The sequence below is a fragment of the Catharus ustulatus genome, chromosome 8 (genome assembly GCF_009819885.2).
Source record: "Catharus ustulatus isolate bCatUst1 chromosome 8, bCatUst1.pri.v2, whole genome shotgun sequence".
Lineage (NCBI taxonomy): Eukaryota > Metazoa > Chordata > Aves > Passeriformes > Turdidae > Catharus > Catharus ustulatus.
The window spans coordinates 20,640,571-20,655,966 of NC_046228.1; the positions used below are offsets into that span (position 1 = coordinate 20,640,571).

General features: G+C 41.7%; 1 protein-coding gene across 1 annotated transcript; it reads left to right on the forward strand.

The window, feature by feature from the left end:
• Nucleotides 1-406: 406 nt before the first annotated feature.
• FUT11 (fucosyltransferase 11) lies at nt 407-8,224 on the forward strand. The gene is made up of 3 exons (XM_033066805.2): nt 407-1,126; nt 2,370-2,995; nt 6,392-8,224. Exons 1-3 carry the CDS (start codon nt 428-430, stop codon nt 6,537-6,539), a joined length of 1,473 nt encoding a protein of 490 aa, XP_032922696.1. The 5' UTR covers nt 407-427; the 3' UTR covers nt 6,540-8,224.
• The last annotated feature ends 7,172 nt before the right edge of the window (nt 8,225-15,396 follow it).

Sequence of the window (15,396 nt, forward strand, 5' to 3'; positions counted from 1 at the left end):
CTAACAGCTGACCGCTTGCTTGGTCCAGGAGCCCTCTCTCTGCAGGTGCCTCCGGGAACTGCTCGCTTTATCGCTGTCCGCTGCAGGTACTGGGGGCCGGTGTTAGAACAGACGGGGGCAGGAGCGGTAGAGGCCAAGAGGTTTGCAGCAGCTTCAGCCCGTGTCCAGGGGGCTTGGGAGGGAGCTGCGAATGGGTCACTGGTGGGGAGCTGCAGCAGGGCTCACGCTGCCGCCAGAGCAGGGTCCGTGCTACTGCCGCTCCGAGCCGCTTCCGAGGTGCAGTGACAGCACGAGGTGAGAGACGCGGAGAAGGCGGTGCCGCTCCCGTCCGGCCCGGCCCCCAGGCCCTTCCCCGCCCCGTGACGGCACCGCCGGGGGCGGGCCCGGCACCGCTTCCTGGGGCGGCGGGGCGGGCCCGTGGCCGGGCATGGGGGCCGCCGGGCCGGGGTGGTGGCCCGCGGGCCTGTGGGTGACGCTGGCGCTGGCCTGGGGCGCGGCAGCCGCCGTGGGCGCGGAGGGCCCGGCCGAGCCGTGCGGGGCCGATGGGTGGGCGCAGGACGCCGTCCCGCCGGGCGCGGCCTTCGTGGCCGCCGCGTCGTACCGCGGGCCCGGCAACAACGACACGCGGAGCAACAAGGCGCTGCCCATCCTGCTGTGGTGGAGCGGGAGCCTCTTCCCGCACTTCCCCGGCGACACGGAGCGCATCGACTGCCCCCGCGGCTCCTGCCTCGTCACCCGGAGCCGGCGGGTGGCCGGGCACCGCCGCACCAAGGCGCTCATCTTCTACGGCACCGACTTCAGGGCGTACGAGGCGCCGCTGCCCCGCCTGCCCCACCAGACCTGGGCACTCTTCCACGAGGAGTCCCCCATGAACAACTACGTGCTCTCGCACTCGCCCGGTATCCGGCTCTTCAACTACACGGCCACCTTCCGCCGGGAGTCCGACTACCCGCTCACGCTGCAGTGGCTGCCCGGCACCGGGTACCTGCGGGCCCCGGCCGTGCCCCTGGCCGAGAAGGACGCGTGGCGGCGGAAGGGCTACGGCCCCGTGCTGTACATGCAGTCCCACTGCGATGTGCCCTCGGACAGGGACCGCTACGTGCGGGAGCTCATGAAGTACATCCAGGTAGGTGGGCTGAGTGCGCGGGGGGTTTGCGGCGCGGTGCTGGTGTCAGAGCTGGGAGCACCCGGCTGCCCCCCTCTACCGCCTCCTTTTAATGGGGTTTGTTTGTCCTTGTTTTTAGCCAAGACACGAATCATAACGGGATGCATGCTGACTGACAAGCTGGACAGAAAAACTAGTTGTATTCCTTCCCAAAGCGTGATCTAGACTACACCGCATGTCAGTAGGTAGGCCTGTTGCAGATGTTAGACGTGGAGTTGGACCTTGTGGATCAAGTGCTAGAAGTTGCTGAAATCTCTTGACTTTCAAGTTAGCATACAGGAAGGCTGTCCCTTTACAAGCCTCACTCCCCTTTGAAAGTATAGGAGTGAAGTTAAAAGGCAGGTTGCTCTGTTGTGGGAATCTGCTGCTTTCCTGTGTGTTGTGTTAGGACCATGTTATTTCTATGATGGCTTGTACTGCTATGGTACAGCTGATGGTGAGTAGCTTCATAAAGTAAATGTAGTTTCTTCCAAGCAGGAAAAAAGCATACTGCGTTTTTTCTCTTAAAAAGTGTGAAGGGTATTAGATTGATTAAAAAAGTCTGGTTTTAGACTTTGCCGGAAACTTTTCCAGTGGTTTCCGTTTTTTCTGTTGGTCGTGATTCAGTTATTGTGTAAGGCCATCATGTCCTGAGTAGTGTAGCAAAGGCAAAAGAATTTATTAAAAATTGCTGTCTTCTCATAGCATGATGCAGGTTCCAGCTCAAGCATGTTGTCTTGTATTTGTGGACATTCTTTTCCTGCATCAATTTTTCTCAGTCTAACAAATGGAAAAATTTTGTCAGCTTGCCGAGACTGGCTGCAGCTATGTGTAATAACTGTTTGGAAAAGCACTGGGTCTCTTAAGTGGAAAGAGGATGTTTAAATTGACAGAGAGTTGAATGCTGTTCCTTACTTGTCAGTTTCTGATTTATCTGGCAATAAATACATTTTTGGGTGGGATCTGTGTGCTCCCCTCGCCCCTCAAGCTGTAGTGTGGCTAATGCTGCTTTTGAAACTCAGCACTTGGTTTTCTCTAAAGCTTGTAGGTCTGGGACTCTAGGAGTAGTTTCAAGGGAAAGAACTTGGAGTGAAAATGAAGCTAAATTAACGTAGCTATGAACTGATCTGAGTTAGGAATTTTACAAGAGCTACAATTTACAAGAGTCTGAAAGCAAGTTCCAGGAGAACAAATCACTTTGTAAAGATGCTGTTTGTTGTTTTAGGTTGACTCCTATGGGAAATGCCTGCATAACCGTGAGCTCCCCAGTGAGCGACTGAGAGACACTTCTACAGCCACTACAGAAGATTCTGAATTTATGACTTTTATTGCCAGGTACAAGTTTCATCTGGCCTTGGAGAATGCCATATGTGACGACTACATGACCGAGAAGCTGTGGCGTCCCATGCACTTGGGTGCTGTCCCGGTGTACCGAGGCTCCCCGGCCGTGCGGGACTGGATGCCAAACAACCTCTCCATCATTCTTATCGATGATTTTGACAGCCCTCGAGAGCTGGCTAAGTATCTTGATTTCCTGGACAAAAATGGAGAGGAATATTTGAAGTATCTAGAGTATAAAAATGTTGGTGGAATCAAAAACCAATTCTTGTTAGAGAGCTTGGAGAAGCGGGAGTGGGGTGTGAATGACATGACTCTGCCCAATTACCTCAATGGCTTCGAGTGCTTCATCTGTGACAAGGAGAACACCCGGGTCAAAGAGGAGCAGGAACACAAGAAGTCTCGTGGAAAAATTCCAGCTCCCAGACCTCATATAGCTCAGTTCAAGCACATGGGATGTCCTATGCCAACCCCTGGGTTTGGAAGTGTTGAAGACCTCTCTGAGGGAGACAGGTAATGTGCCAAAATTATGCTTTTTGTAGGGAAAAAAGCTTCAGATAACAGGACCTGTAACTTTAATAACTCTTTGTACTTTAAGGAGCTCTTGTTACTTCTCCAGTTACATTTTATGTTATGTCTTGTGGGTGGTGTATGAGGCCTGCTAATACTGTGTAAAGCTGAACAAGAAGCTTGGACTGTGGTGTTAGCAGTTGTGAGGAGTGTGAGACACAATATTCTGTTAAAAGGCTCTGTTACCTCAGGCAATGGGGTTATCTTTTGTCTATTTTAGCCTCTGCTTGAGGGAGGGATGTTTTCCAGTACAGTGATGGTAAAGCACTTGGCAGCCCTGAGGCAAAAACAGCTCTGTACCTTCTTACAAAGTACTGCTTTAAGAATGGGGCTGCCAATGTTCACTGCAGGTCTGGTTGACTCCTGTAGACTTCAGAGCAGAAATTAGGCTCACCCAGAACACGAGATTTATTCCTGTTTTGTGCAACAAAACTCTGGCTGTGTTCAAGGATGCCATCCCACTTACTTAGAAGAGGGATAGTGCAGGACAGAGAATAGACTGAGTAGCTTCTTGTTGCTTGTTTTCTGTTGGTTGACTGATTTACTGGAGCGTTTTTATAGTAATGCCTTTTCTCAGTCTTGGTAGCAAAATGGTTTTTTCTTTGTAGTGTGCTGTGCAGCACCCTGCTGTTTAGAAGTATTCCTACTTTTCCATAGGTTTTCTGTTTGAGCATCAGGTGGCAGTAGAGAAGTACCTGTGAAGGCACATGCAGAGTTGCTGCCAGTGCCACTTGCAACCTCAGGTGCTGCCATCATTCTTTACAGAGTTCATCAGCAGGGAGTTTTGAATAGTTGGTCCATAATTCAAGCTACAGTTTAATCCCATGGAAGTTTCTGTGTCTCACTGTTATTCTCCCCATTTGTAAGCATGAGATGTGTCTGGAAGGCTTGTTCCAGGGAAGCTTTTACATTCATTGCTATTCACTTTATAAATATACGTGTCCATAGTTTCTAAGGCATGATCGTGGGCATCTCCTGTGAAATACAGTGGTTTCTATCTGATAAGCATCTAAGCTTTAACCATTTTTATTTGCAAAGGAAACATGGTTACTTATAATTCTAAGTAATTATAATACTTAAAATTGTAACAATAGCGTAATATTGCCATCAAAACATTAGCTAAGCATGCCCATATTTTTGTCTGAGTTTTGACAGTAATGCTATTTAACAGATCAATTTAGGTGATTGCCTACTGAGCCAGTCAATTGAGTGTTTTGTTACTTTAGAAAGATGTTATAGTGGAAAAATGACACAGATCTAGCAGGGATACAAGTGATAGACCAAGATCTGACTATAAATACACCGAGTTGTGGTTCTGGAGCCTTCTGAACTCTGAGGACAACAAAGGAGCTTGTTAGAGCATATACCCATTTACAGTAAGGTTACACTACACATTTGCATGCTCTGTAACCCTTATTCCCAGGTGTAATTTGTTTTTAGGGTCGATAGATATGCTGAATTGTCAGAATGCTGCTGCAATCAGATTCTCTCTCTGTGTAGGTATATGTAGCTGGAGCACTATTAGACCTTTATCTGTGTGTGTGGAGATGTGGTTTCTAAATCACTCAAGTGAGCTTAAGGAAAAAAGCTGTAGAACAAGCAGTTGTATGTATTATCAGGTTGTGGTCAGTCACTCCAATCTATTGAATTCTTAGCTGCTTTGTACAGAAAATGGTGAGTTGCAATGCTGCTGCTGAGTATAATATCTGTTCAGAGGAAACCAGAATCTCCAGTTATTCTCAAACTGCCATCTTTGTAAGAGAAATGTTAGGCTTGTTTCATTGATAAGGGCTCATTTTCCAAAAGCAGGATGTTTGAGAATGTAACTATAAGAACACTAAAAAGAAAGTGACAATTTTTTTTTGGTTACCAAAAGTTTTCATCTATGGTGGCATAGGAAAAGAGAAGCCTGTGTGCCTTTGATAAAGGAATTGTGAAACCATCGTGGTTTTGCTAGTTCTATTTTATGCTGATGTAACAGATTATTTTTTATGAGAAAAAACATTAACAGTGTATCAGATTTGCCAAGTGTAGAATGACTCTTGCAATAGAACCCCATAATCATCCAGGATGAAGAATAAATCTGTATCTCATAATAATAATGTTTCAGGTATATGTGATTGATAGTTTCTGGTGATTTGTATGGTCCTCTTCATACTGGGATACTGATTTTTCCCAATTTACAGAATTAGAGTGAAATTATTTTCTTAAAAGAAATAAAAATAACAGCAATTTTAAATTACTTTCAATGAAGTCTTCACTTTGGATATTGGAGTTCCTTTTGGTGTTGTTTCTGTAGAGTTCATCTGGAAAATGTTTTCCTTTTTTCTGTTCCTTGCTGCCGCTTAGTCTTGGGTCTAGTACTTTATGCAAGTAAACTCATTTTCCAAACATGTGCCCTTATTCAGTGCTGCAAAATGTTTTGTGCATTTCCTGCAGCCTTCCTGGAGTGTAGGTGAGATCTGCTTCCAGGCAGTGCAGTGTATGGTGTACAGAGGGAAGGCAGGAGACACTGTACTTATTTCTGTGATTTGGAGGGAGAAGAAGCTAAAAATTTTGTATATTAGTTAATAAGTGTTGGGTAATTCATATGAACATATTATAAACAGCAACATATTTGGCCCTTTTTTCCAAAATTTGTGATTTGTTTCTGGGTAGCAGAAATAATGGAGAAGAGGTAAATAATTGGCATACCTTGATATGACACAAGTGGGAGAAGTAGTCCATGTGGTCAGGAACTGGAAAGCAATTGCTAGAGTTTTCAGTGATGTAATCTGTACTATGAAAAGGTTGAGACTATATGCACTGGAGAAGAGACAGCCCGTACTTGACCATGTAGTCTGGAGATAAAGAATAGATTCTGTGTTAAGGAATATAATGATCTTTGTCTGTGTCATGTGTAACCTGAGTTTGTAGCTGTTTAAATTGATCATCTGAAAAAAACTCCTGATTTTTAGGCTGCTACATACATACTGGCCAGGGATAGCTACTCTCAAAATAATATAAGGACTATGTGATAGATTTTATTTTAATGGAAATTTGTATTCTCTACAATCAGTAATTTAGTCTCTTTGCTTAACGTGATAGTGATAGTGTATGCTGATATTTCTAGAATGTTGTGAAGCTAACAGTGAGTTTATATTTGCTATAGATAATTTTCAAAGCAAGTTTCTTTAAATGACTTGGAACACAGTGGCAGACTAACAACATTCTTTGTTATTACCATCTCCGGGCCTATTTTTATCTTAAGAGAAAGAAAAATATGGTTTCAATGCTATTACAGATGCAGACTAATTTGGTTTTTTTAATTGTTTGTGATGGTGTCTCTTTTTGTTTCAGCTGGAAAGAAATGTGGCTGCAGGATTATTGGCAGAGCCTTGATCAGGGTGAGGCCCTCACTGCTATGATTCATCACAATGAGTCTCACCAGGGAAGATTTTGGGACTACATGCATGAGATTTTTCTCAAGAGGACAAGGCAACACTGACCCATCTTTGTAAGAGCTTGATTTGAAAATTGAAAGTTGAGACTATGAATTCTTACCTCACTTCAAATGTTTGCCTTGAAAAAAACAAAACCAAAAAGCCTTTCACAGAGACGATTTTTTCTGGTGCATGAAGTAAGTTTCTGTTATGATTGGATTACAGCAGTGGAAATGTTAGCAACTGCTTTGATTTGAGTTTCAGCTCTGTGGTGTGAAGCCACTCCTGACTTGCAGGTGTCAACATGTGGGGCAAAAGAGGAATTTACTTTCCTTTTGCATTTGCTATACTTATATTGTGTCTTACATGACTTCAGGCTCTTGCTCAAGTGCCCTAAGTTATTTCAGGGACTTTTTAAGTCTTCAGAATATTAGTTGTTTTTTTAAAGTATTTTATCAATCACATATTCTCTTCATAAAGATGTACTTTTAGCTGCTATTAACAAATGGCTTTTCCAGTGAAGGAATTACAAAAGACACATCTGTGAAGAGCAATCGTGCCTTATGAAATTGCTGCAATAAAGTCTTATTCCCAAGTAAAATGCCTCAAATACTCCTCCTTTCCAAGGTAACTGAATAACTATGGGCAGATCACTTAACTCTCTGCCTAATTTTCCTCTTTTGATGACTTAGCAGATCATATGTACAATGGGATGGGAGAACTATTTAAGTTGCAACTTTCAACAAAGTATCTCACACCAGAAAGTGTATTACCTGGTATTGTGTAGAACAAAATAAAATTTTATGCTTTAGTTCTTTTAAGTTTCTATCACATCTGAAATCTGTGATCTTGGCTTATTGTTATTGCCTTAATGCTAGCAATTCAGAAACCTTGGATTTTTTCCTTTTGAGTATATGCAGCTTTCTGTAAAGACAAATACATTTTAACAACGGTGCCTTTCCAGTGGTCTCTGCAGTTTGGATACAAGTCTTTGTATGCTGAAATGGGTGATCAGAACCAGGAGCACTGCCGTGGTTTTGTATCTCTACCAACCCTAACGCATTGTGATCCTGGTCTGTGACAGGAGTTCCATGTGGATAGATCTTCCTTGCTGCATAGCCTGTATTGCTTACAGGTACAAATAAACTCCACTGTTCCCTGCCATAATGGGTATCTTTTTGAAATAATTATCTTGCAGTGGAGGGAAACTAATTAATTCAGCATCAGAGGTTTAAAAGCACAGGCAAATATGGCCACACTGCAGTGATGTCTCTAATGGTATAATGCTATTTTCTTTCTCCTCCTTCAGAAGTTAACTACTGACTAAAGAGCCAGAGTTTCTGTGCTTAAGACAGATTGTTGGTAATGAAAGTCTACAGTCTGTTGTGTAATTTGATTTTGTAAGGCAGTTTGTGCATTGCTATGGGAAGTCTGATGTCTGTCAGTAGAAGTTAGGAACAGCAGTGACTCTACATTCTCTCCCTAATTACATCACTATCTATTGCTTAGTGCATGAACACTTAGTATAGATCACTTAATATCTTCTTCTTTCCCCTCAAATTCCCCTTCATGATGTTATAGATATGGTATTGCAGGTGTAATACCAGTATAGGTACTGATCATCTCAATGTTTGCCTCTCAGGTGACATAACAATATTGCCATGTTAAAATCAGGGCACCTTGACAGCAAAGACTTCAGACCCATGACTATCACTGGATTTTTACAAATGTAGAAAATGCATACGCTGTACACTGTTCTCACCTAATTGCTTTTAGGAGAAGAATGTTTTTTTGTCTCTCTTCTCTAATAACAGTAACAAGTGATTCTTCAGCTAAAAGGCATTTATCAGTTTAAGTTCCTTTTTTTCAGTTATTCAGGAGACATGAATACCTAAGAGAATATATCTCAGTTAATTGTTAAACTGGATTACTCAAATCAGATAAAAAATTATAGATGTGTATTCAGGACTGAAGAGGCCACTTGCTTGAGAAGTATATTAAGATAAAACAAATTAAGGCTGCTTTAGTTCTGAATCTTGACTTCTACTAAACAAGTTAATGATTTTTAAGTAAATTGTTTGAATTAATGCCTTCAGTTACTTAATTTCATGTTTCTATATAGAAAATAATAGTCTTCTTGAACTGAATTCTCTTAATTAGCTGTATCTCAAAACACTTTCTTATTCAAGTATTTGGTGGAATAGCCAGGAGGAGAAATTGTGATCTTGCTTTTTGTACTAAACATAAAAATAAGAACCAGGTACTGGCACATGCTGCTTTTACTATTTTATCCTGTAATTTAATTAAATTTTTCAGAAGTGCAGGATTTATAATAATTTCCAGGTCTTTATTATCATTTATCTAGTGTTGCCAAAATTAGACATTAGACATTAAATGCACTTTCCCAACAGGAGGAAGTGTACCAGTGTAAATATGTGCATCAGCATCTGGTTAGTCCTTGATGAGTGATGTCCAAAGCCCTGTCTTGTCTTCCTGCTCAGCAGCATGAGCATGTTCTCAACTAACAGTAGCATTGAAGATGTGGTGGTACAAGCTGAAGAGTAGCTACCAAAGTAGGTTAAAAATATTTTCCTTGGGGCCCTGATTTGTTCATTTGCTAATTCTTCACAGCTGAGTATTCCTTCACCACTATGTATTTCCTATACTCTGTATATTACAAACAACAGCCAACAAGATTCTTTTGTTAGTCCTGCAGGGTTTCTTGTTGCTTTGCTCTGTGTCTACTACAAAAGGCTGTTGCTTTGAGCTTGATGACTGTTCCCAAGCATGAGTATTTCTGATTGTCATCTACTTGAAGTGGGCATGAAAAGAGTATGGATCTGAAAGTAACTTTATTACAGATATTCTGTGGGTTTTGTCTGGTTTTCAAAGTACAACTTCCAGTTTGTAGTTGAGTCACAAGTGACTTGATAGCTTTCTTTCCTGAGTTTTTAGTGTCTTACTAGGTTTAAATATTTTTTACAGTCTTAGAGGAGGTGAGCTTCTCAAAAGGTAACGAGTATTAGCTACCACTCTTAGCTATGAAGCTCACCCAAGCCATTTTTCTTTTGTATCTGCAGTGGTTTTTCTCTGTAGTAATAGATCATACTAGCTTTCATCTCCTTTATGTCACAATACTTCCATGATTTATAAACTGGGTGTGATGCCTCAACTAATACAGTAAATTTATTTCACTTTATATGTATGGTGTGGAAGAATTAAGGCTAGAATATTTATTCAGTGCATGGTGTGAATGCTTTGTGTAGCTGCCAGGCAAACTCTGCAGGGACAGGAGAGGTGGGAATCCTGCCCAGCTGGACAGAGAGTTGTGTTTGCAGTTGTGTTCAGGGCTGCTGACCGACCTTCACAGCATCTACTGCTCTGCACAGCAAGGACTACAAAATATTGAGTAAACATTTTACCATGGCTTTGCTTTTATTCTCTGCTGTTATTTGGAGGACACAGGAGGAGAAGCTGGATCTCATACCCTTGAAGAGTTTGCAGTTCATTTACTTAATAATGCATTTGAAAGGATTGCTGTATAGTGCCAACATATACTGCCAGTTGTAGCCAAAGTGAATTCAATTTACCTTCCTAGTTGTCTTTCTACTAATGTAAGTGTGCATGAAGACAAAGAAGAAGGTCACTACAGCATTATTATTATTATTTTGGAAAAAAGTTCCTGATTTCTGTTCTTGGCTGCTAACTGGATTTCTCACTGCTTTCAATCCAAACCAGCGAGATGGTGGCTGAATGTCATCACTCATATTGTGACTACTGAAGGCTATGTGATACTCAGACTGAACCTGATAGATTCAACATTTGTCCTCATCATGTTCTTACAGTGCAGGTATCCGTATTCATAAAAACTGAGACTAATCAGGAATTAAAGATAGCAAATATTGAAGATGATTACCCATGTAAACGCTTTGGCAGGATCCTACAGACTAGGGTGAGTGGCTTCACTGCTTGTCATTCATTGTGTCTGTTTACTGTGTGACCAGAGAGAGGCTTTCAAAGCTGTCAGGATAGCTTTATTCACTGGCATTAATGTTCTAAAAATAAATATCTCCTCATTACTGCTCACATGAAACACCAGTAAATTCTATTGATACTGTGTCTCAGAATTGACTTGACAAGCTAGAATAAATTTATGCCCTCTGAGAGGTGAGAGATGAGAAACAAATAGCTGACTTAAGGTTTAAAATCTAGCAGTCCAATGCATTGCATTGATTGGACAAGCCACAATTCTCATTCTTCTGCCAAAACTGTGATACCACATGCTGCCTATTTTTTCAATTAGAAGCCAGTTATTTTATTTACTGGACTAGTAGTCTGTGTTTTCTGTCCTTTAGCAAGGACTGCAATTTGTAGGAAGTATGTAACCTCACTGAAGAATATTGATTTGATACCTAACATTATGATTTCTAGAACTCAAAAGGAGTTCAGAAAGAGTTGCCTTTTTTTTAATTTCAGTCACTGTAGTAATTTTCAAACTAAAAGATCTCTGGCTCCTCTCTAATGTTAAGTAGAATGAGACCCAAGCAACAGTGGATATACATGTTTAGAGGGAAAGGAGAATGAGCTACTTGCTCTGGAATAGTTTGCAAAGTGCAGCAGCAGCTGAAGAATCAGCAGAAATGCCCCTCTTGCACTTTGACTGAGGATAGTTTTAAGTGGTGTGGAAGAACAACTTCTAAATTACTGGGAGCAGGATAAATTTAATTGGAACTCAGCCATCAGGGACATCAGTTTAACAGGCATTGCTGTTAGACAAGCAGCCGTCTGCCTCACTTACTGTCCTGCCATACACACTCTTCAGCCATGGTCCCAAGAGAGCCACTCCCTTAATCGTTAGTTGTCATCTATTTGGTTGCATTTAATTAAGGTTATTGATAGATCTCCAGACACCTTCTGGGAAGTTGTATTAATTGGCAACATAGAGGGTGGCAGGTTCCTTCATTCTGCCCAGAGACCTCTCCTGACAGGCTGAAATTAATCAGAGACAAAATCCTTTTAGTGATATGACCAACTGAGCCAAAGCTTGCGTCAGACTTTAACAAACTGTACTTCTCTTTATGGTTCATTGTCTCAGAGCTGGCAGTGAGAGATATATGGCCCTGCAGAGGGATTAGGAAGGATGGAGAGGAATGCAGCTGCAGGGTTTGTTCCAGAGCTCTGACACCACTAGCATCTTAATTTGTGTGCTGTTAAATGCATTTTTTATTGCAGAAAAGACCCATTGAATGTGCAGGTGTCTCAGCTAGAGATTGTTCTGGGGATCTTGGAATGGCTCAGAGTATATGATAATACTTTATGGTATCTCCAAGCAAATAAGGAGGCAAATAAAGTAGTTTGCAGTGGAAATGGGCTGAATTTCCTAGATCCTGGGAATTAGGGATTAGGAATGGCAGTTCAGGACTACTCTGGTTGACAGAAAAATGCAAGGCAGCTGATCTGATTGATATAGCACAGGATAAGGGCTGGTGTGGGAGTTGGGATGGGATGTGACACGTCTAGTTGTCAGTGCATGGGTGCATTGTGCTAATAAGAGCATTAAGTGCTAATACTGTCCAAGCACAATAGCTCAGCAGGAAGGAGTTGAGTGTGAGCCACCTGGAATCTTAGCAAAGTGGTTAGTTTCACTACTCAAGTTAAAGTGGAAATGCTTTACATTTTAAGGCATCTCTAATTAAATTGGTTTAAGGGTGAGACAGATGAGAATAAAGTGTGGTAGGTGAGGGCATTATGAACTGGTATGAGAAGAACTGGTGTATTCAGGATAAATTTGTGTGAATATACTGGAATTTACTTGAAAGCTGGATCCAGGCAGTCAAAAATACATGGATATCAACTCTATGCTTTTCCCCCAGTACAACTGATTTCTTAGCCTCATCCCCTAACTGATTTTTAGGCAGTATCTGGAGGTTTTACATAACTACACTAGAAAGTAAAAAATAAGTGGTATAAATTCTTATCTCATCATACCTAAAAAGAGGTATTTAAGATAACAGTGTCATTTTAAAAGGTGTATTTTATCACAGCACTGTTAGCATTGTATTTAATTGTGGCATAGCATTCACTGTAGCACCATACGTGGTCCTTATTCAGTTGTGATATATATTCTTTTCAAATCTAATTTTAATAGTTTAAGGTCTGTGGTTAATTTTGGTTTTGACCAGCTGAAACACATGCTAGGATTCAGCTTTCAATGTGTCAATACAAGGAAAGAAGTTGCAAATGCTAATAAGTGAAAGTTAAAATCTTACATGGTTTTTACAGTTGTACATTCAGGATTCCCAGTGAAATATCTCTGGGGTTCACTGTTGAGGGAATTTTGTTTCTGACTGTCCCTGTAAAGTCAGGACTTCTGTCCCATCCATTAGTGAGTTGGTGCTATCAGCTGTACGAAATACAGGCTGTAGAGACATTTGGCTGTCAAATAACACAGCCCTGTTGTAGTTCTAAATTCTCCCTTAAAATTAATGTGTAATATTAAAAATAATGTTTTATAATAAAATGGTGTCCTGCTTCAGACATCCCTGCATGGTGTGCACAGACACCATCATGTACCTTATTCTGTCTGCTTGGGAATCTCTTAGGCTGATGCTCCAATACCGGACTGATGCCAAAAAATTAGTTCTAATGCAGACAGCAGTAACTTACAGGAAGCTATTACAATTCTCCTTGTGTAGTTTGCCATTCTATTTCTCCGGCTCCCTTCCTCCTCCACCTCATTTTTCTTGGAATTACTTAAATGAGCAATCAGCTTTTGAAGGTGAAAGGACTTGAAGGTGCTGCCACCATTAGCTAATGTAATTTGGAAAAAGGGAGGCTGATTTACAGGGAGTGAAGTTCAGCTTCTCTTAAGTCCTAGTACTTTTGTCTTTCCTTGGTACTGTTTCTGTGCTGATCTAGTTAGGCATTGCAGGAGGCAAGTAGAAGGCAAGTGCAGCAGGAAAAGGTGGGTAGCTAAAGGAGGAAAAACCAGGAGTAGCTGAACCTCACATGAATGGGAATACTGAAATGTATTTCATGTCCCTGTCTTGGATTTTCAAAATCTCCAATGTTCAAAGTTGCACAGTGCAAGCCTTCTGGCCTAATTTGAAGGTGTCAGCCTGTTGTCTGTCTTCTCTACTGGTAGTCAAGCTCCAAGGGTAGCTTGTTTCCTGTCTTTTCAGAAAAAAAATGGAAATAGAGAAACATCCTACTTACCAAAATGTTTCAGAATTTCCAGAAAGTGTTTGAATTTGTACCTTGAGATGAAAATTTACTCCCAGAAGAGAGCTAAAAAAATACTTTGTTTACTTGAACATGTCTTCTCATACTTTTTAATTTGGACTCAAAGTATATACTATTTTAAAAGTAACACAAAAATAATTATAGAATTGGGTATACCAGAATTTATTGTCAGCAGATGCAGTAAATTCTAGTAACCACATTGAGAATATTTTGGTATAGGTCTGGTGATGTTTAGCTCAAGGTAACAGAATTTCTGAAGTCTCATTAACTTCCTTGACTAGGCAAAGAGCAGTCTTACATAAGAGGCTGTAACAGAGACACTTAATACCTTTTTCTATTTTTACTTTTGAAAATTTGCACTAATCTGAACAGTTATATTTGCCTGATAGTGCTGCATGGTGAGCTTCACAAATTCAGTTGTTTGGGGTTTTGTCCAACCTTTTATGTCTACTCTAAGGTTGAGATAAATGTGCTAAGGTTTTCCAATTCTTTTATTTATTGAGAGAAAGGAAACAATGCTTTTCAGGTGCACCCAGGTTTTACAACTACTTGAGCAATTCTTTTGCTTGTTTTGACATAATAAAAACCCTCCAGTTACTGGAGGCAAAGGGGAGTGCTTTGCTTTGGCTTTTATGTCTAGGAGGTTTAATATATTTTAATTCAAATTTCATTCCTGTGGGGAAAAAAATTTTAAAATACCAAAAAAAATAGATTGCAAAGAAAAGCATTTTTTATTTAGTGTTCTGTATGAAGTCAGAGGACTCCAGCTGTTCCTCATACAGTGGTAAATGGCATATTCAGGAATTGCTCCATGGCAAGCATCTGCATGCTTTGTGTCCCCAGTGTTCAGTATCTAACTCCTCGGTTTTCTGCATCTGCCTTGGCCCTCCTTCTGTGTAGAGAGACCTGTTTGTATTCCAGCGCTTGGAATGTTCCTGTGCCTTCTGTATTGCCTGCCTTTTTCAGGTGGGGACATAAGCACTCCAGAACCTGCCAGATGAGCTGAGGACTTCCAGAACCTAGGGAATAAACTTCTGGGAACAACAGTTTTTTCCACCAGTGAGTATGAGTCTGTGGGAATGATGCTGCCATTTCAGAAGCAGCAGTTTTAGTATCTTCTTGGAAGGAACAGTAGGAACAATGCAAGGGAGACCCAGCTGTAATGTAACGGAGAGAAATGGGGGACTGAGAGCTAAGTGATGTGAGTTTGAGGCACCAAGAAGAGTTTCCATACAGTTGCAGGAGACCTTGAGAAGAGACAGGTGAGAGAGACCTCATCCATGTCTATAGTAGAGAGTGTCAAAAGGATGGAGGGATCCAGGCTCTTCTCTGTGGTGCTGCACAACAAAAGAGGGAACGGGCAGAAACTGGTGCACAGGAAGCGCCACCTGAACATGAGGAAAAAACCTTACTGTGCAGGTGCCCGAGCACTGGAGCAGCCCAGAGAGGCTGTGGAGATATCAACTGGAGATATTCCATAAGCATCTGGATGCAATCCTGTGGAATGTGCTCCTCGTCCCTGCTTGAGCAGGGAGGTTAGACCAGGTGCCCCACTGAGGTCCTTTCCAGCCTTGCCCATTCCGTGATTCCTTTAATTCCACGTGAATTACTTGAAACAATCATGACATCTGCTGCTCTGGCAGAAGTGTGTTTGCTCCTTGCTTTGCTGTTTTTCCTCAG